The sequence below is a fragment of the Falco rusticolus genome, chromosome 7 (genome assembly GCF_015220075.1).
Source record: "Falco rusticolus isolate bFalRus1 chromosome 7, bFalRus1.pri, whole genome shotgun sequence".
NCBI classification, from domain to species: domain Eukaryota; kingdom Metazoa; phylum Chordata; class Aves; order Falconiformes; family Falconidae; genus Falco; species Falco rusticolus.
The window spans coordinates 48458917-48481564 of NC_051193.1; the positions used below are offsets into that span (position 1 = coordinate 48458917).

Sequence of the window (22648 nt, forward strand, 5' to 3'; positions counted from 1 at the left end):
ACGGGTGACAGCCTGTAGCAAAACAAATCTATACGCCATATGTATATTTTCTGGTGGCTTTTGCCCAGGAGACTTACCCCACTCAACAAAGAAGGGGCCAAGACCAAACAGCAGTGTTTGAGCAGTTGGGTACTGACAATTTTAGGAAAAAAACCCCCAACTCTTGCACTCCCTTAGCTTATTAAAAGCAGAAGCAATAGCTCGCTAAAAACCCTGCCATGAACTGTTCAAAAATGTGAGTTTTCACTTTCTTACCCCTCCCAGACTGAACATGATTTCCATGAAACTCAGCTGATAATTGACACACTGAGGAGAAAAGCAAGACAAACCTTACCTTATCTTACCTGATCTGTGAGGAATATTGTTTTTTATGGAGTCCTGATTCCTCTGCTACAGACCAGTCCTGGTTGCTTGTTGATTTTTTTTGTCTTCAGCAGCAGGTACTCTCGCTGCACACACAGCAGCAGGGTGTGTCAGGGAAAGGGTCCTGTGAGGTCCATGAGTTTGGCTTGTCAAGTCCTACAACAGTGCACTTGAGCTTGGCATTTTTATTTTCATTTTGGTATTCATTCATATGTGCATGGGCTTGTTTCTCTCCAACATTAAACTCTGCTTCTGTTGCTGCCTATAATAAAGTGGTAGTTTCAGCCCGGCACCAACCTGGGCTTTGCTAACAGGGTGTTAAGGCATCGAGGTATTGCAAATGAAACGTGACAGGTACAAGTTTTCCTAGTTTCAGTATCACACCCAGGTGTAATAAACTTCATACAGTGTGGAGTTTAGACTTACCTCAGCAAGTGCCTCCAGTGTGATTCACCTAGACACAGCTGCTTGAGCTAACACTCTGGTTTCTTCATGCCAAAATCCTTTATATAGGCATGTGCCTGTCCTCATCCTTTAGTTAAAATTCAGAAAGTGAATCAGTAAAATACAACTCAGTGATCTGCTTTTTGTTTGTTTGTTTTGCTTCAGCTATAGCACCTGGACTTCAAAAACAAAAAATAGGTATAGAGTGTGGGTTTGGATCCTCTGGAAATGGAAAGGGATTAGACTTCATAAAGGTAGAAAACACAATGCTCTTGAAAGGCAAGTTAGTACTGTTGGGAAAGGGAAGGTCAGCCCACCGCACACCCACACCCATGAATTAAATAGCAGGACAGAGATGAATGCGCACAGTGGATTTCTTGGTCCCTTGCACACTGCTGTCAGACAGCAATGAAAGCCAGTGTGTGAATGCAAAGAAGCCATATTTTAACCTCTGCCTACTTTTTAGTTTCATATATTCTCAGTCCAGCTGTAACAATATCAGATAAAAATAAAGTAATAGTAAAGATGTCAATACAAAAAATATATAATATGTAAAAATTAAATACATAATTAAAGCTATTAAAAGTACGTGATGTAGTAATATTGTATTAAGTATATTAAGTATATACAAATATAATGTATAATATATAAATATATATAAAGATGAAAAAATAATACAAATCAAACTCTTATAAAGATAGTCTCAGTCCAGTCCAGCTGTCCCCAGGTTTTTGACCCAGAACTGTGCGTCCAGCACCTTCACATGTCCTTAGCAAAATCAGAAAGTGTAAAAGCAAGGGTAAGCCCTTTTGATTCATCTATCAGCTGCAGTGACATGCATTGTTTCAGTAACAGAGCTGGACTGCTGGTGAGCATCAAAATATGTTTAAATGTCCTGCACCTAAATTCTCTCAGTTTAATTGTAATCACTGGACAAAGCTTATTGCTCCTTGAAAATATAGCTGAATAGGGCCCCACCAGACCACACAAAGTGGGGATGGTGCCCTTTGAAGAGGCCACCACAAGGAATGGAAGAATGAAGAGACACCCACGTGTACAGGGTGCCAGAACTCACCCTCTTGCTCAGTCCTTCCTTCAATGAAAGGGGTCTTTTGTCAGGGTGCTACCTTTACATCCATTTTGACCTAGGATTCCTATCACAAAATCAAATCAAACTCCTGAAAGTCAATGAATGATAACAAAGAGTCAGAGCAATGAGGTCTTTTCAGCAAGAAGGCGTACTAGCCTGCACATTGGTGTGGCAAGCTCCTAGAGTTCACTTGCAACATACAGTTCGTTGTAATAGGGCACGAACACCCAGCTCATTAACAATTTTCTCCAGAATTAGACAGGAACCCACAAGACTAGAAGCACAAGCTAACATACACATTCATCCAGTTATTCACACAGACAGCATGGCAGACCACTCCAGCTGCTCCTGACTGAACCATCAATGCTTTTTTGTTTGTTTGTTTGTTTGCTGGGGGACAGGGGGAGGCATTATTTTCAAAAAAAATTATGGCCGGGGTGTTCCAAAGCACATTGCCAGTCAAGCCCTCAGTGCATCTTGATCACTGTAATTCATACTGAAACATCTGTTTATCGGACTATTTACACAAGCTTAATTTAAGGACACTAAAACTTCCCTGCCTTCAGAGATCATTTTCTTGCAAGTCATTTCCGAAATTGAGAGGGTTTGATCCTTGCTTAGTCTGTTGAAAGTTCTCTTAATAGCCCCACAAAGATAATTTTCCTTTTCATTTAGGCCTCAAACTCCATTGATATGTGGAGGGTCTTACTTTGGTCTCAGCCTTTTGCTGTTTGGGGCTCATCCTAACAAATCTCTATTTTCAGCTGAGACCTTCCATCCCAGTCTACCTCAGCTCGCTGTGCTGCTCCACGTCTGCTGTGGCTGCAGTGCCACATCCCAGGCTTTTATCACACACTGCTTTTCCTGCCTCTCCTACAAGCTGGCACCCAGCAGGGAGGTATTTTTTTTGTCTTAGCAGAATTTCTTTAGTGAGTCAAGGCTTTCCACAGACAAACCCACACATTTTCTCTCCCACCTCTTTCAACAAGTAGTGTCATTTTGGTCTGGAAAAAGAAAAGCCACAAACTCAGGCTTTGTTCCTGTCACCTTTGATCCATCAGAAGGCCAATGAGACGCACCTTCACACCTACGTTGTTAATCCCAGAGCATGCAACAGCATAAATAGGTACAAAACGTTTCCTTCCCCTTAGCCTTTGATCTCCCTGTACCCACAAAATCTGTGTCTCAGGGTGAGAGAGGGAAAGTTTATTTGCCCAGACTTTCTGTTGATGACTTCACTAATTCACTTGGTTGTCCAGTTTCCCAGACACCTTTTCTCAGACCAGAACTCAACACCACAACTCATCACTGAGTAATGTAAGTACAGTAAGTAGCACAGAAAGGAATGTCTCTGAACAAGCAATTCTGATACAAAGCAAGAAAGAAACGGGTTGGGTTTTTTCCCCTTTGCAGTGTGACTCTCAAGCCTTGGAGCTATCTATGCCTTTGTTACACTCTATTGATTGTCCTTCAGATATGCAAGCTGATCTGTTACAATTCATTTAACCATCCTATTTACTTGCTTCCCTTCAAGGTCACGAGATAAACTTGCATCCAGCTGCATGCTGAATCGCTGAAAGGCCAACAGATAGTTCTCCCACCTAACAGAGTTCTCTGCTGTCCAGTGACCTAAATAATTGACCTCCCCATCCAAGGCTTTAACTGTATGTTTGTCATGGATGGCTTGCAAACAGAGCTGCAGGTTTTGGCATCTGTTATCTGTGTCTGAAGTAAAAGAAGATTCCACCATCAATGGCAAGACCACGTTAGACCCACTTCCACAGGTAGCAACCCCCTTCGCTAAAGGCTGCCCTGCCTGTTAGATGCAAGCCTGCTTTGATGCTACAGAAGCCTCATCCCAGCCAGCATTTTGACACAATTGCCTGTTTTATGAAGAGGTGGTTGCAGACCCTGCTGGTAGCGTTTCAGACCCATGATTTAATGACACATGCCATTAAACTGAACTGTTTTAGGTCTCCCTGTTTGGACTTCGCATACCCCTGCAGTTGAAGAAGTCTTGCACACCGGCAGCAAACCCTGTAGAGCAGCCATGAACTTCTGCTCATAGGTTTCCACTAATTACATTTACAGACACTTGTTATGCTGGATAGAACAGATCCGTTATGCTGGAGCAAATGTGGCTTTATCAACTTCAATGAGGAAAAGGACACCAATTAGCAGTCTCAGGAAGGTGGAGGGTAGGAGACAGATTGAAGTGATATACTGAGTATGGGGACAGGTGTTACTAACCCAAAAGATTCATCTCCTGCATGCGCACCTTGCTTTCACCACAAGCAGTGGCAGAGACTGTTTGCGGTGCTAAGCACCTGGATCCCTTTCAGCCCACAGGTTCTGCCCTCCTCCTCCCAAAACCACATTTTCTGCAGTAGTACCCTGTACACTCTCTCCAGCACTAAAAGAAAATAACTTACCGGCTTTCAGAGCCACTTTGCATATCTAAGCATGGCAGAGGCTGGGCACAGCTCCTGGGCTGGCTGCACCGTAGCACACCCAAGGGGCACAGGACTTGAGGGGTCCCAGACGTCCCAGGCACAGCTGAGGGGAAGAGAGCTGGTTTGCAAACGGGGTAAGAGACAGGACAAGTGCCAAAGGGCAAATCTGCTGCCCTCTAAGACTCTCAAAAGCCCATTTGAGGCTCCTCCACTAAGGGCAACCCCGAACAAGCCATGCAAGAACACATCTGCAAAGCAAATACCCACTTCCTCAAAAGCCTAATGCTTCTCCACTTGCCTCTTCACAGCCCCTGCAGATAGGAGGACCTACTGCTGAATGCACCGCACTTATTATTTTATAGATCTGAGTTTTCCTAACCACGGCCAAGCCAGAGGTGTGGAGGGAGGCCTGCTGCTGCCCTCTGAAGGCACCACTGGTCCTGCCGGTGGATCGGCTAATCCCGACAAATAGCCGCGCGGGCGCGGGGGGGGGGAGCGGAGCATGGGAGGGGCACAGGTCTTAACCAATTTCCACTCCACATTGTAAACCCTGAGCAAAAGAAGATAGCAATAACGATGCAGACAGCCAGAGGATTAGGTTAAGCACTGGGGAACGTCAAAGAAATAAGCTTTTGAAGATGGGTTTTTTTGTTTGTTTGTTTGGCTGACGAGCGTGGGTGTCCTGTTCACAGCGGCTTATACATGCTAATGAGCTCGGAGGGAGCTCCTGGCAAATGCTGTCAGGCCTCATTTACTCAACATTTATTTTCATTTCAAAGAGCTGGACTTACAAAGACATGGGGACAGTCTCTTTGATGGGGGAACGACTAGACAGTGACAGCTGCTTTTTGCCACAGTGCTGTTAAGGATGAGCCACCGCTTTTAACCAGGACTATGGGTGCAGTTGGGCAGCATGCCTCCAGTTTGCCACTGGGCTTTCAGGGGAGAAAGATGTCTAACATTTAGGAGCCAGAAGAGAGACTGATGATACCCTGCACCAGGCTGACCAGAGGAGCTCCATCTGCACTCCAAATACAGTGATGCTCAGCATGTAATAGCTGCCCGCTACTGTCTTCTGAGAAAAACTGAGAATGGGAAATCACAAGAAATCCCCTTCTCTCTCCCCTTCCACAGCATTCACTCAAACTGTAAAGGAGAGTCATTCTGAATCCCTTAGGTTCAAAGTCCTGTATGCACATTTGAGCTCCCCTCCCATCCCCACCAAAGAGGAAAAAAAGAAGGATAAGAGTAAGTTGTAAATCTAGTGCAGATACCGCCTAGGGGGGACTTTTCACAAAGACCATCAGTCCCCTCCTTCAGAACAGCCTCTCCTACCTTCTCATCTCACAAACAACCACCCTGTAAATACATGATAATTCATTAGCCTGAGATGAGCCCGAAGAAAGACAGCAGGTTTTGCACTTGTAATAGTGAAGCTGCCCCTTAGAGACAGATACGCAGGAGACAAGGGAGGACTTCTTGTTTCTGCTCCAAGAACTATTGATATATGTTAGTCGATAAACATTTGGTGTAGTAAAAACCCAGTGGAAAAGGGGACTTGCTTACCCATAACCCATGTAAATCAGTCCAAGAGGCTTACAGGGTACGTGGTGTATGGCAGAAATTCTGTGGTTTCTCTCTGACATTTTATATATATAAATTGTGTTACTTTCCAGGTAGTCCTGGTACAGTTACTGACATGAACCCTGAGCATCTCATAGCTGGTCTGTCTGCTCTTTGTGTAGCCTAAGCAATTCTCACAGAACTCATGCTTTCAGGTAAAACAAAAATAAATAAATAAATACGTTAAAAAATTCTATTATGATAGCAACTGCAGAAAACTTCTGGGTGTGAGCCAATGCAGCTGCCTTCATAAATTTTGAGATCAGAAAGAATGATTCTGTGACTTCAACTTGTTTTCCGATGTAACAGAGGTTGTTACTGCACAGCCTATAATAGTTACGCCACAAGAATTACAAACTAGCTCTTGGCATAAGTGGGACTTAGCTCTGAAGGCTGATGACAGACACTTCAAACAGCAACTGCTTGAATATTGCTGCAGTTTATAGGTGCTGAAGAGCTGCTCTGTACTATGATAGGAGTTTAGGGCAGGCGAGACCCTTCAAGCCATTGTGGTTTTGAGGTTTTTTTTTGTAAGGAGTTTGTTTTCCTTTTGCTCATTGAAATGTCTAGTGACCAAACTGTAAGTAAGCCTCTACCCCACCTTTTGTTATACCAATTATGTGGGAAAAAATTAGTCAGCTATTTCCTTTACCTGCATGTATTTCTTCTTCATTGCCCTCTCCCATCTCGTGGTCTCCTACATGAGCTGTTGGCCATACACAACTAGCAACTACTAGTAATAATGACAATTTTCAGTTCACTTATTTCCTCACTGGAATTGCTATTTTTTGTTATCATTTGGACTGGAGAAATGCAGCCGAAACTACTAATACACCCTGAGCTGCCTCTTCCTGTATACTTACAACAGCTTTCACTGGACCTGGAAAAGTGCTGAGGGCAGGATTTGTCCCCTGGAATGGATGAACTTACACATAGGAGAGATGTAAAATGGCACAACAATTATAAGCACTTAACTCTCCCAGGTGGAGATAATGGTTCAATATAATTAACATGGGTATTCAAGGTATCTTCAGGTACAAGCAATGAATGAAGGGCAGCCAATTCTCAGATGGAAAGTAGCAGCTATTTTATCACATGAAATTTTGAGCACCATATTAACGAGAACATGTTGATCATTTGCTGCTAAGCTGCTTTAAAAGCTGGCCTTTCTGTTTAGAAGCTTTTGCTTATTTAGTTAAGTGCTTGGTGCCCTTCACTGGGAGCTGTTGGCATAGCAAGGGGACAGTAAATGTGTGGATAAGTAACAAAATCCCATTTAAGCTCTTGTCATGCTGCCAGATCCGCCTTCCACATTTGAAAAATTAATAGTATGACTAATTATCTTCTCTTTGCTCAGGAAGATACCAAATATTAGCCACATTCTTCCCACTTTGAATTAAGGGGAAAATTTGTGGTAATTTTCCTATGGAGCTGGAGTGTTTGTGAGCAAGAAACAAGCTGATTGTGGGCCAGATTTCCAGCCAGTGTTCCCCTGGGAAACTCCCTGGGCACCATGGAGTATCTACACCAGGGTAAGTCTTGCTTTCTCACCTGCTTTCCTAAGCTCTGCCATCAGGCTGCTCCACGAGAAGCAGTGCTGGCTCTGCAGAGACCGGTCCCATGCAGGGAAAGTGGCAGCCAGGACGCACGGACAGCCTGGCCCCCCACCTCCTTCAGAAGTTTAGATGCCCGATTTGTGGCTTGATATGACACACACATTTGTTTCAGGAGTGAGTGGTTTCCCACAAAGGAGAGGCTAATGGGAGGATGTGCTCTCGCAGCCTCCTCCACAGCCCGTTGAATGCGCACCACTGGCCAAATCGCGGGGCAGATTTGTGGGGCTGGGGAAAGGGCCCAACTCCAGCGCCAGCCTCATGGAACGAGTAGGTGCCTGCTGCACTAAAATCACTGGATAAAACACAATCACTCACTTCGGCCGGCCGGCTGCAGCTTCCACAGCTGAATAGATCTTTATCTGTCTCTAAATTTCAATTGTGAATGAGAAGAGGAGCTCACTTTCATTTCTATAGCACAAATGTCTAAAAATAACCCTTCTTCAGCCTTTCCTAAGCGTGAGGAAGACCCATAGTCACTGTAAGTGTCTCGGCAGAGCCCTGCCTGCAGCCCTCTGCACAGGCAGCACCTTTTGCTCTTAGCCCAGAACTTGCAATCCTGGCTCTGGCAACTTGGTGCAAGACAGTCATCAACTTCAGCTGAATTTCTGCGCTGCTTGGCTCCCCTTTCTCTTACTGGAAGGCTGCCCCCCACTCCAACCACCCTCAAAATACAAGGTGTGTGCCTGGCCCAGGAGCCCTGCTACTGGCCCAGAAAAGGAGCCAGGCTGGGAAGGAACAGGGAACCCAGTTTAGGAAAACTGGTTACTCTGGGTCTACAGCAGAATTAAGACATTCATATAAGTACAGCATAAACACCACAATTTATCCCTCATCAGACACTCTATTCCTGCTCTCTGGAACACACAGGCTGCTTGTAAGAGCCAAGCGTTTTTAGTCTGTCAACTCAAGGTTATAAGTATCAAAAGACCATTCCTTCCAGGGCTACCCATCGCCATTCAGACCTAAAAAATAAAGGGCAATACCCTACCTCAGTGTCGATCCACACCCTGCAGGACTCCTCCCTGCTGCTGCCAGTGCCAGCACCAAGATCTACTGCATTTGTTTCAGATAGAAAAAAACAAAAAATACACCAGGTTGCTACCCACCCAGCTGGGGACTGAAGAAGCTCTGCTTACTGGCAATGAAAAAATGCTGCATGCTTATGAACGATGTCAGGAAAGAGGCCAGTTGTACTCAGAATAGCTTTCTGCTGAGGCACCCTCAGTAAATTTGTGACACAATTGCATGGACACAGAGAATAAATCACTTACCTTAAGAAAAGGAGACAGAGTAAAAAGAGAAGACAGATTCAGTGTGATAGGAAGCGGCTCAATCTAGGTAATTATCTAGTTAGAAGGTAACACACAGACTTTGGGAGGTGGTGAGAGAAATCTCTTCTTCCCATTCTGACAGCTCTTCCAGGAGGTGCTCTCGAGTGGATGACCATGAGGGTAGAAAAAACCTGCCCTGTGCCCCTGTCACAGCTGTGTGACATGGTGAGCAGTGAAGAAATGTAACCCCAGGCCAGAACCCTGTATCCAAAATGCAAGTGTTTCTCATGCTGTGGCTCATTGCCTGGGGACAATGTGGCTCTTCATTTCCAGGGGACTGAGCCTCAGCAGGCTGAAAGCATCCTCAGCAGACAGCAGCCACTCAGCTCTGCCCCCACAGCCCTTCAGTGCCAGCCTTGTGTTGCTGTCACGACAGACGCAGGGCACAGATTTCTGACCACTTCCAGGTTCATCCAGTCTGCCTGTAAAAGGTATGGGCTTGCAGAGGCTTGTACATTTCACATGGCTGTACAAGTGGTGCTTATGACCAGACCCTCAGTGCGGTTTACAGAATAAGTTTTTTTTACTTCAGTTTATAAAGTAAAGCCACCAGCTTTAATCCTCCCTATAAACCAAAACAACTAGGGAAGTGCATGATTCAGAGTGGCTCGGTGCAAATTTTTGCAAAGTAACAGACACAAAATCAAAATAATTCAAATTATACATACATGTAGAACAAGAAATTCAAGTTAAAACCAGGACTGTATTCCTATTAGCTCTAGAGATGACCCAAAAATATGTCAGGAAATAAATAAATCATTCCAGCCTCCATAAAAGAGGGTGCTGCTCACTAATCCAAATGGTTTGGGTATTTACAGAAGGCAAATGGGTTAGAGAAGAAACAGAAAGAAGAAAACCATTCGTAACAGTGAACTGAAATGCTGCAGGGTGATCACTTCCCCACATACCCCACTATGACTAAGAGAAGGCCTTAAAACACAGCAAGGGGCCAAAAACCTCCCTTTTGAGCAGGATGCCATCATCTGTCCCACATGGGAGGGACCATGCCAAGGTAAGACCAGCATGGTCTGTTAGGTTTGGCTGTCACTACAGAGATTCTGAAGCTCCGCCACAATCCGTGGCCACCCTGGGGCAGATGGATACAAGTAAGTTGGCTTGGTCAGTCCAGTTTGTGAAAGGAGGGCAATTTATCCTAGAATCCATCTGAAGGGAAGACTGCTTGAAGTACACATCTTCCTGGCCTCTGCTGGACTGTGCATGCTCTGAGAAGGAAGCAGCCAGCATAACTACATCTCTGTTCTCCAGCATGTAAGAACAGCTGGTGATCAAAACACTTGGCATTTCCACAAAGGCCAATAGCTAGGGTACCTTAGCTGACTGCAAGAAAGAGCAGACCCTTTCAAGTATCTTCTTCAACACTTGCCACAGGAGACAAAGCAACACCCTTGTTTACAAAGGCAGTATGACTTGTGCCCATCACTGGTATTTCTGATGCTTTGTTTCCAAATAATAATCTGCTTTATTTTTGCTGCACATGCTACTACAGCCAAATCCTGACAGGTCAGAGCTGTACTTGTGGTGCAACCAGTGGAGCAGAAGATGTTTAATGTCTAACAGAAGCAGGCAAATTCTGCAGTTAATGTCATACCATGCAAAAAAAAAAAACAAAAACATCCCGAAGGCGCATCCTAACCTTCTGTTTCCTTGTCAAGACAGATTTATTTACAGTCAGTACCACAGGGACTAGATTTGAGTGGCAGTGGTGTTATATCCATATTTTTAATGAGATTTGACATTTAAGGCAGCATTTCAGTTCACTTCTAAGCCTGTAATTACACTTTCAAATCTGCTTAGCAAGACATCAGCAGAGTATCCCGGGGGACTGCTTGAACAGATTGGTTCTGTTCTCATAGAAGTAGCATTTGAGTACCGAATGATGCTACAAAGCAGACACAGCGGATGGTACTGCCTGACACAGACACTTGCAAACTGGACTCACTCCTAATCCTCAAAATAAAAACAAAGACTGCAGAGAGCCTTGCTTTATCTTAAAAGCAACACTGTGCTAGTCAGATACCACTGGAGGTCAGGAGCACTTCACAAATACACTACCAGGACACGACTCCTTTCTACACCGGCTGGTTATCTTTGGTCTCACAAAATCTGCAAGTGCAAGAAGTATCAGAGCAGCCCAAGGATGAAATCCTGTTTGTCACCTCCTGGTCTAGAGTCATGATGGCCCAGTGCTGAGAAGGGCCTTTATGTCTCCCGCACAAGCACAGACTCTGCCCAGCATCTCCTTCCCAGAGGAATTCATTTGGATTTCTCCTGTCATTGTAGCCTGACCACCACTGAAATTTTGAGACCAAATAGATACCAAATGCCAGGATGTTCAGGACTATATTTTTCCCTCAGTTTACACACCTACTCCTCCTTTGTACCCAAGTTTACACTGCCACCCGCAAAGATATGACTGGAACGAAATACAGTACTTATGAAGTACTCAGCTGGGACTCTACATGCACTCAGTTCTCCTGAGGTCTGGACACGGGCAGAAGTCTGATTTGTTTGGATTTCAACTTTTCATCCATGCCCATGGGAGGCAAAGTGAACGATCTCTTACTCTTACAAGCCACCTGAGCAGATCTTTCTGCAGGATGCAAATGGTTTCATCCCTGAGTTCAACTTTAAAAGAGAAAAACACAGTCTGCAGTCATCAGCACCAGAAGCAAAGGGAACATTTAGCACAGGGTGCTCCGCCACAGGAACAAACAGCAAACAAGCAGCACAAAGCTGGGGGAAATGAAGAAAAGCAGAAAGAGGCTAATTTGTATCATACCAAAGAAATAGAAGGAAATCTGAGGCCAAAAGGTTTGGACTAGCAGAGAAAGAAAGCTTACAGAAGGTAGACAGCAAAGCCTTTGCAGCCCTTGGTGCTCACTCAAGAGCAGCCTGGTACCTCCATCAACAGTGATCCCAGACAGGCAAGAAAAACAAATCTAGAGAGACAAAAAACAGATCTCCAAAGAGATGTAAGATCCCTCAAGGCCATTTCAATGACATGAGCAAAACTCAAGGTTTTTTTTCTTTTTTTCCCAGCAGGGATGACAGAACAGTTTGTCCAGTTTTGTGCATACAGTTCTCCTCAGCACGACTTCTTCTAGCTGACTGATGTGCAGTTCAGCTCTGCAGGGTCTTGCCTACCTGCTGCTACAACTTCCTCTGGTCCATCGGCAATACTGGGCTCACTGGAGCACTGCCTGTGGCTAAAACTGGGCTGCAGGAGGCGGCATTTGTCAGTACTGTCTGACTCCTCAATCACTATTCCCGTGTGCATCATGGAGGCCATTGCCAGGAGCTGAATATCCGAATGAGCGTTGGCAACAGTGTGGCGACGGATGCTACCACATTTCTCCAGGTAAGCCTCACCCTCCTGCTCTGTCAGCGGGGTCAGGGCCATCTCGCTGGGTTGCCGGCTCGTCACCATGTGAGATGAATAATTGAGTACACCAGTCTTAGCATGGGTTCTGGAGTACCGTCTCTCTGGAAAAGAAAAAGGAAGCAGGAATGGTCAACAGGGCACAAAGCATCTCCCAAGCTGCTAGGCTGGCCACAGGGAACCAAGAGGACTCGGCATGCAGCCACAGAGTATCCCATGACATTACCACCAGGGAACAGTCAGGTGCTCATTAGCTGCTACTGACAGAGGTTTATAAAGTAGGTCTGCCTCTCCCTGGGGAAGGAGTCACCTCCCAGCCTGCTGTAAGGCAATGGTGTTGCTGCCTGAAAGAAATGAGCCCAAAAGTAACAAGTGCAGCAAAGGGACTTTCTTTAGCATTCTGATGGTCTGCTCTCTTACCCGGGGGGGGGCGGTGAGGACCAAGTAGGAGCGCTCACATGCAGGTTCACTAAAATCAGTGACACTAAAGTGGCACAGGTCCCCAAAGAAACATTCAGTGAGGACCTGAGTTGCCATCCCTTTCTCTGGAAAATTTCTCTCAGGAGACGCCATTAGCTGGTGTCAACATAAAATTCCTGATGCTTACATTGTGCTGCTTCCCCAGCTGCCTACAGAAAGGCAGTTCTGCTAGCATTATCCCACTGTATTTTTTTAAAGATTATGCAATAAAAAGAACATTTCCTCCACTTAAAATATGTCTGGTTTGGGGGCTAGACACTGCAAACTCCTAACTGCACAGCAACAGCCCACAACAGCCCAGGGGGAAAGGCACAGAAGAGAAAGGCAGTGCTTGCACAGCACAGGTGGAAGTGGTGACACAGAACTGATGAGTGCAGGGTCTACAACCTGCTTGGCAAAAAAAGGGGGGGGAAATGCCTGATTTAAAACTCAAACCCAAGGCACAGTCACCAGCTCCGTATCATGAATCACCATTTCAATTCTGACACTGAAAGCTTTAAAAGCAGGATTCCGAGTTTGTGCCTTGGCTCACTGTAATTCACTCCCCTAGCAGGCTGAATCAGATAGTATTACTTTTCACCCTGCTGTCTTCCACCACCATGCAGGATTACCATGGGATGTTAAACCTCTATGCAGTCTACCCCCAAGACAGCTGATAAAACTATTCCCTGTGTTTCTGTTTCTCACCAACTTCCTTGAAGTGCAGGGTCTCATTTCCTAAAGTCAGAGACCTCTAAACCATCTAAAAATACTTCCACCAAGACTGCAGAGCGTATGAGATAGAGTAACAAAATGCAAAGGAAAGCACTTGTCAGTGAAGGTTATAAAAGAGTTTTGGAAGCTTTCACCAGGAAGAAAAACAGAAAACAAACTCTATATTGTTGCAGGGAGGAAAGGGTAGGCAGCCAAAACTCCACTACTGGCAGCAGCCAAACTATGACAACGGTTCACCTCTCTGCTTCCAGTAATACATTCATTCAAAATGGTTCGTTCTGTGCTGAAGAGTATGTGCAAATAATTTTTGAGGCTGGTTACAGTGAATATATTCTTTAGGTGTCACCTGCAGTTCAAGCCATAGCAATCTGTAGTGTTGGAGGCCATTGGGACCTGACTTTTTTGAGGGAAAAATATCTGCAGATTATTTTTGTGCAACGGAATTAAAATTCTTTATCATGAGAATCAGTTAAAATTAGGCTAAACTCCAAACATTCATTTATTGCTTTACTTTTCCCCCTTTACTTTCTTGGCCGCAAAAGACAGTCTCTTAAGGGAGTTGTCATGCATAGTACAACCAGAAATTTTATTTCTGTTTTGGTGTGTTATGGCCAGGAACATAAACTGGGAGGAGTTTTTAAGGGATTTTTCACAAGCAAACTCAAATCAGCAGTGATGTTAGGTTTAACACATGGGGGGAATGGGTAAATGTTTTATCTTCTTCCCTATCTCCAATTTAAACATTGTTTCTTAGACAGCTGGATCCCCTCAGAGTACTCCATCCTTATGCAGATCACAGCTAATTTACATGGTCAAAGCAAGAAGAGTGATAACAGAAAAGCAGGTGGGGACACTGTCCTCTATGAATCCCTCTACAAGCTGTCCTGTCCCCTCTCACACCTATCCCTGCTGCACTCCTCTCTCACTTTAAATCAAGTTTAAGATACATCAGTCTTGCAGACTGAAGCCTTATGTGTATTCACAGATGTGATCAGACACCTTCAGTTGCATTTCTCAACGCTCATTCGTCTTGAAGGCTCCAGTCTAGAGGGCAGTTTGGCCTCCATAGCATCTGTTGAGAATGTATGTGTACCCAAAGCCAAAGCGCAGTTTCCAAGAAGCTACTACACAGAACCTATGGCCTTCATCGCCATTACAGGTTGCCCACTGAGAGAAGAAACTGGTTCTGAGAAAGCAAAAAGGTGACAGAAAGAGGGAGAGATGAAGAGAAGGAAGTGTGATTAGAAGTGGGAGTTAAAGAAAAGAAACCACCACCACAGCAGCACTTTGAAAGACTATTTGCAGAAAAGTGCTGCTCTGCTGTTAATGTTGTGTAATACAAACACAAGTTTTTTCTCTTCTCCTGTTCAGCACAGGGTGGAGTAAGGGCAAAAGGACACCTTGGAAATACACACAAATAAAAGACAGCTAAAATCAAAGTAAATACAATGCTTTTAAGGCACATAAATTTTACAAGGCCTATTTCTGTGAAACTTTCTTTTTTTAATGGCACTAATGCCTTGTTCAGCTGGCAGAAATCCAAAAATCCAGGATGGCTAGAAACTTCAGTACAGGTCAGGCAGCTACCTTTGAAACTATCCCAGCAGCATACAGATGTCCATAAACAGCAAAACAATCAGATTTGTCAAAGTTCAACTTTAACAGGGGAATGTAGTCTAGATTCAGCCTCAGGATCAGGTCTGCAAACAAATGCTGTATAACCATGTCCACTTGCATAAAAGATACTTAATTGCCCAACAACCACAAAGACAAAACCCGAGCCATACTTTGCCTAAAGCCATGCCCTGAGTTTGTTACAGGCATGGGTTGTCTGAGCCTTAGTTAAGTCCTTTTACTGCAAGACCATCTCAACCCCTGTGCTGCTACAGTGTTATACAAGACAGGTTGTGTGTCTCCAGATTGCTACAGTTTGCATCAAAGCAAGGGCTAAAGGTTATAAAACCAGAGGGAGGCTGGAGCTTTTCGCACTCACTCTATTTAAATCTTCTTGGCTATCAAATCAGTATCACTACGGCTATTTCTTAGCTAGCGAAGCTCTTCTGGCCCACCACATGTGTAAGCAGAGCTCCTGGATCATGTGTGGAGAAGTTTTCCACTATAAGCATCCCCTTCCTGAAGTGAATGCCAGTTCTCTCACCTACACCCGTTTATCCACAGTTAAAACACAGATATTTTATTTAAAAAAAAAAAAAACCAAAACAGAAACAAAAAAATAACCCAAACCAAAAGCAGAGTCCTCAGACTGAAGTAAGATTCCATGCAAAAACCCCTGTAATCCCTCAGAGTGAGCACCCAACAGTTTTTGCTGTTTGCAAAGGCTGGCTGATGCAGCAGCAAGCATGGCAACCCAGGAGCCATAAAGCAGGCTAGCAAGCAGGGACAGAGAGCAGGCAGCAAAGGACTAGGTGCAGTGTCTCACCAGAGTGAGAGCAGCATGTCAGACATGGACCAGAGAGTCCCAAAATCTTTTTTAAAAGCCCACCTCCAGAGAGAGGGGAGACTTTGCACCTGTGCATGCATGCAGTAGTGGGGCAGTAATAGCTCACTCCATCATGGAAAATAAAAAGTCTGCCACAAAAAATCTACATTCAGAAACATATTAATCAGAACCTTCTTGAGGGTGTTTTAGCCTTTGTTTTCTTTCTTTGAGTCATGCATTGTCTCCTTTTCTAGCACAGATATGTACTGCTTCACATTAACCAAGCTGTGTACCCCAACAAGAGCTTCTGTACGATGCGCATGTCTTACCAAGCAAGCAGGTGCTACCAGAGAAGCTGTGGTCCTCACACAAACCCAAGTATGGTGATACCACCTGCTTGACCAGTTCTTCCAGCTGTAGGTAGCCCTCACTGGGGCCGGTAGGCTCATGGACACTCTGAAATTCAAACATAAAAAGTCAACATTACCCTTATGTAGTTTTGAGTAAGGTTTTTGGGTAAAGCTTGGAGTCTGTTGTCTGCACTGGAATACCCCCACCACATCAGTTGATCATTTGGAGAAGCAGAGCTGATAAGCCCAAATGGAGGTTCAGGCACTGTTCAGGTCAGCCTCCTTGTTCACACCATAGCCCTGCCCTATTGACATTGAGCAGCAAGCTGTCTTTTTCCTGACCAAGCAATATGAAGATACAGGGTACACTCACATGGAGGGTTTGCACAGTGTAACTACAGTGATATAATTATACCAAGGCAGTTCTACCAGGAAATGTCTCTTTGTAGAAAACCCTTAACACAACTTGAGCGAAGCACTACTCTTTTCCTAGGCAGGACTGCAAGAAAAGCATCCTCTGTAGTTCAGCTTACAGCTGTGAAGATGGTAGATAACACTAACCAATTTAACAGTAATTTCAGAAACCGTTCACAGACTTAACTTCCTGCAAAGTCTCAATAAGATATTCTTTCTCAAATACATCACCCTGAGACCCTCTTTGCCCTCGAGATTCTTTTAATAAAGTATTGCAGGGAAACTGAGCTAGTACTTTATCTCCTGTTATTACAGTCTGGGTCGCTAGGAACATCAGAACAGCGAGAACTCATACAGAAATACCAGCTTAGCCACTTCACAGTTTCAGAAAGTTTCATTCCTCACCGCTCATTGTAAGGTATATTAGAGAAGAAATAAAAGTGAGAGGAACCCAAACAGCCACCTGTGATATGGTATTTTGCAGGACTGTCGTGCTGGGCAATATAAAAAGATAAACCAGCTGGTATATTTGGCTGCATTTGGCATGCTTGGAAAATATTCGCTTGAGTTCTGAATAAAGAGGATAGTCCTCACATAAGATCTAGGTCTCTTGAGAGAGGCCTTTGGAAGAAGTCTAGCATTTTGCCTGCTGCCTAAAGGTTTTTTCTTCTCTCATGGGCACTGCTCAGCATCCCAGCTGGCCAAGGAGCTGGCATCGGACAGCCAGCAGTCACAGCTCATTCAAATCCCACAATCCGCTCTGATGGAGGCTTGCCCTGTCATTTGCAAAGCTGAGAAACCAGGAGAACTAGAGCACAAAGAAGCATTCAGAGAAGCTGGGAGATGAAAATTTATGTGAAAAAAAAGCATCCTCAGACTGTTCCTAAGTGCAGAGGAGAGGTACCAAGAAAAATACAAACCAAAGAGCAGAACCTGGCCCTTTCATGGCAGCATCCTTACCTGTTCCCAGGAAAGCTCAGGACATTCAAATTCAGCTCTCATTTCTCCATTTACTGCTCCCAAATCAGCACACATCACTTCCCCTTCATCGTACCCTCTACCCTCCCCACTCTCCTTTGTAGGGTTCATGTTAGTTCAATAAGGTCAAGATACACAAGTGGAGACAGACAAAGAAGAGCAGAGGCTTCCCACCTGCAGAATTAACAGCATCTGGACAATGGAAGCTGGGAGCTTTGTCTGGACCAGAGGAAGAATTTCTTCCAACTTTACTTTTAGCAAGACCAAGTCTCTGAAGCCAAGAAGAGCAATCTGGCGGATAGTCAATTCCTGACCCTAAAACAAAAACACAGAAGACAAAATCCATTAGTTGGTAAAGGGATGTGTGAGCATTGCATGAACACATGTATGCATACAGACGGAAAGGGTCTATCCCGCCCATTGCTGCTGTGGCAAAGCACCCCACAGCTGCTCAGGCTTAGGATTTATGGTACGCTTTAGTTGCTTCCCTCTCAGTCTCTGTCCCACAGAAATTCTGAAATGAGTAAAACCTCATCTGAGGCGCCACTATGTTTGGAGTGAAGCCAAAAACGGGTCTGTATTTCACCAAAAGACTATGTATTCATGAAACCAAACTGCCATCCAATTTGGTCACAAACAGCCAAAACTCAGGATGAGTGCAGCTTGTGCTTTTGCCACTCAGAGCTGAAAAACCAGAGATTTGGTAGGGAAAGAGGCTGGTACAGATTATTTCTTAACTAAGCCTTGTCTGTGTTGGATCCTCTTTTTCCTCAGCATCTGTGCTTTAGACCTTGATGGTACAACAGAAATCCACCGTTCGGTTCATAACAGATGATAAGGCTAGATCAAGGCTAGTGACGCTGCTTGTACCAAACATCACTTAACAAAAAGCAACAGCACTGATTTCTACCACAAGGTGCTCTGCGTCCTCCCAGTTACTTCTTTTACATCAACACCACGAGTAAGCATGTTGTAATATTTCTCAGCATATTTAAACACAGTTGGACTCCATTTGGCATTCTGGTGTTACCGCCTTTCCCTCTGCTGTGCTTGACATCTGCATGACTTTCTCTTGCTCCACTGCAGCTTAACAGCAGAAACTTTCCTCCCAGACCTGCCCAGCACTTTCCAGCCTAAAGAGTTTTCCTTGTTCTTCCCAGCATGTTAATCTCTGCCCCACAGTCTGTTTGGGAACCATTTTATGGTCTCTATAACACACTCAACATGGCAAATATTTAGCTGGAAGGAATTAACAGCAGTTAATCATTAATTCATATTCATTTTAATGCCATAATTAACAGCATCATCAATATGTAAATACAAATTAAAGCAATAGTCTGGAGGGCAACTTGGCCATAAGAAAAGCACTTTGCTGTTTTAAACCATCACTGTGTGCTTAGAAACATGGAGGTGTAGTAAAGACCAGTACATATCTCTGAACTGTATTTCAGCAGCTGCACCCTTTTTACTTATATCATGCATTTTAGTCCTGTTAACTTCATACACCATTTCAAAATGCAAACATCTTACTGTGCCAAACAAAACAAGATTTGCTGTTCTTTTTCCACACCAATCAGTTACATCAACAGCTGCAACTATACAAAAGCCAGTGACCTGTTTACATAGTTTCCCTCTGCACAGCAATTTAACCAACTTGGCTGCATAAAGGTCATAGTTCTGCAACAGCTATGAGCCTTGGGTTTAAACTTAGCTGAGATAGGAAGTTACTTCTAGTTACTACCTTCAGTAACATACACTTAACACATTTGGCTGGCTGACTTTCATTCTGAATGGACAGTTGCTGGGATCACACAATAGCACAACTAAATAATCACTGGCATTTGCAGCAAAGGATGGGGAACCAACAACAAACTGACTTTCCCATCTACTGAAGTAGCATATGAAGAACTGCGACTTGGTGAAAGAGATTTTGTTATACAAGCTAGATGAGCTGAGTGACTCAGGGATTGTGACAAGACAAATACAGTAAGGAAGTTATGCTTTCAAAGAGTCTCAACGTCACAAAGTCACGCTTTCACCACTACCACCAAGTTACTTTCAAAAGCTGCAGTAACTTCTTTTCAATTTCTCATTAGAGACATTTAATAGCAGGGGAGTAGATTTTTCTGCTAAGTGGCAAAATTATTAGCATCGGTCAGTATGACACACAGCTCAGCTGTTTCAATGGTGCACAGGTAGCTGCAGCACAGACAAACTGCTGCTTAAAAAGATTAGGTCACTCTGAGCGTTAGCTGCAGGAGGAGAGAAAAAGGCAATATTATAATTGCAAAGTTTTACCTGCCAAGCACCTACCTTTAAGCATCTGCAGCAAGGAAAGAATAAAGATAAACACAGTAGAAAGGTTAGTGTCTGTCTTTGCAGAAGTCCTTTCTCCCTTAGGAAGTGTTAACTTTAATAGGATTAGAGGAAAAGAGCAACTGCCAGCGCTTAACCCCAGCTGGCAACCAAGCACCACACAGCCACTCACTCACTCCCGTACAGAGGGATGGGGGAGAGAATCAGAAAAGTGAGAAAACTTGTGGGTTGAGATAAAGACAGTCTAATAGGTAAAGCAAAAGCCATGCATGCAAGCAAAGCAAAACCAAGGAATTCATTCACCACTTCCCATGGCAGGCAGGTGTTCAGCCACCTCTAGGAAAGCAGAGTTCCATCACATCTAACGGTTCCCTGGGAAAGCAAATGCAATAACTCCGAACATCCCCCCCTTCCTTCTTCCCACAGCTCTATACGCTGGGCATGACACCATACGGTATAGAATATCCCTCTGGTCAGTTGGGGTCAGCTGTCCCAGCTGTGTTCCCTTCCCAGCTCCTTGTGCACCCCCAGCCTGCTTGCCAGTGGGGTGGGGAGCAGAAAAGGCCTCAGCTCTGTGTACGCCCTGCTCAGCAGTAACAAAATTATCCCTGAATTATCAACACTATTTCCAGCACAAATCAAAAACTTAACCCTATACTAGCTACTGTAAAGAAAATTAATTCTACCCCAGTCAAAAGCAGCACATCAACCTTTAAGCTTTACCTGCTGCCTTTCACATGATACAAAGGAAAAATAATTTTAGAAGGCTCTGGAAAGTCTGTCTTGTGGAAGAGGCAAAAGTCAAGAGGAGGAGGCTAGCGTTTCCAAGAACGTCAGTCTCCTCATGAAGTACATTTTTATTTTTCTCTGATGGAAGAGAAGATGAAAATAGGCTGGGGAGGTAATTAGACTGCTTGTACGGAAACTAACTAAAATTACATTAAAAAATGATACAGCTCAACACTTCTGATAGGATACCCAGCTTTCAAAATCCCCTGTGTAAACAGGCCTTAAAGTTGTTCATTCATCTTCTACTCATAGATTTTCTTGTCCCCTTATTAAAGCATAAAAAACCCCAAGAGTGGATTTTCCAGAGGCGCAACTGGGACATAAGCCCTCCAAACATAGTTAGGGTGAGTTAAACACATTTGCTCCTGATCTGGTCTTCAGATTTGTCCCTCTGAAGACAAGCTGCCAACGTTGTCATCTGCACCAACAGTCCCAGGTACTTAAAAATGGAAGAACTATAAATACAAACGGCCCAAAGCTTCAGTCTAGACAAGGTACAGCCCAACAGTTTCAGTGTTCAAGCTTAGCTAAGCACAGAGGGCAGAGAAATGGGAATAAATTATACTGTGCTTGCCCAGTAGATTTTAGCAGTCCTTCTTACACAGTTAATGCTGACTCGGACAGGCTCTCCTTCCTCCCAGATTTAGTTTAAAGGTTTTGAGACCTGTTTGGCCGCTGCCCAAACAGTACTGCTGGAACAGAAGAGAAGTTTCCACGTGCCATTGGCAGACACTGCAGTTACATTGCCTCACCTGATTGAAGACTGAATCATAATTAAGATTACCTGGACTGGGTAGAATATTGCCTGGAGTGTAGGAAGAGTCTCTGTAAAATAGTGATCCCAGATTTCAGACAGGACTTCAATGCGATCCTCACCTATGAAAACAGAGATTAGGAGCAAGAGCTTTAGCAACAGGGACACTAAAATCAAGTTGAATTTTCCCACTACTGTGTAATTCCCTAAGTAAGATACAAACCCACCCTTCACATTTACAGTTTCCATCCAAAACTGGACATTGCTTAGCCAAGCTTCAGTCTGATAGAGACACAAGGCTGTGACCATAAACTGCTGTGTTGCTTAATGCAAAGAAGACAGCATTGTGCAAAACATGAGACCAATTCCAGCAGAAGAGTGAAGCCCCTCTCCAACCAGAGGCTTTAACTCCACAGCAAAGGATTGTGTAAACTCACAGCCCACAGTTAGCGTGCTCAACTAGTGTGGGAGCATGGCTGCACATCAGCAGCTGAATCTGAAAACCAGCAGGTCACAGCCAACATCAACCGTTCTGCAGCGACTGAGTCAGGGAGACCATTTACAAGAGCTGAGACCCCTCTAGCATCCCCCAGTTCCCAAGAACAGACACAGCAGTCAGGGTCCTGACCAGCCACAAAGCCACCATGCTCCTCTAAAACGTGGCACTTAGGAAGGTTCTGGAATGAAACCTACTTGTGGCTACCCCTCATATGACTCCAACTTGAACAAACATCCTCAAATGTAGGTGGGTATTTAAAATTAAGGCAGACTAAGTTGTGCAACTCATGATTCCCATAACATAAATACAACTGTGGTCAAAAGCCTATTATTACCAAAAAATGCTTTACTGAACATAGTCATTTGAATAGACATTTAAAATAATGCTCATAGGCTTGACTTAGAGCTGCGTGCTCCTCAGCATTTGGGCCCAAAGCCTTCAAGGTTTTTTTGGAAATTTTTCCCATCCCAAAGGCCAAAGGTTTGCTATGTTTTTTTCAAGTTTTTAATAACATACCCCAGAAGAAGCTCAAGACAGCTTTGAAGGCTAAGCCTCAAGGTGATTGAAAGCCCTACATGAGGAACTGGAATGCAG

At 44.2% G+C, this 22648-nt stretch overlaps 1 protein-coding gene across 3 annotated transcripts in view; it reads right to left on the bottom strand.

Annotated features, from left to right (window-relative positions):
• Positions 1-9603: 9603 nt before the first annotated feature.
• The window catches only part of PRR5L (proline rich 5 like), a 44614-nt gene continuing 31569 nt past the window's right edge, over positions 9604-22648 (bottom strand). For all 3 annotated transcript variants that reach the window (XM_037395885.1, XM_037395887.1, XM_037395884.1), the window contains 4 exons: positions 21586-21677; positions 17871-18011; positions 16284-16410; positions 9604-12424 (listed from right to left, as the gene is read on the bottom strand). In XM_037395885.1, coding sequence (XP_037251782.1) covers positions 12042-12424; positions 16284-16410; positions 17871-18011; positions 21586-21677 — 743 coding nt within the window. In that variant the 3' untranslated portion in view covers positions 9604-12041. The remainder of the gene's footprint in view (positions 12425-16283; positions 16411-17870; positions 18012-21585; positions 21678-22648) is intronic.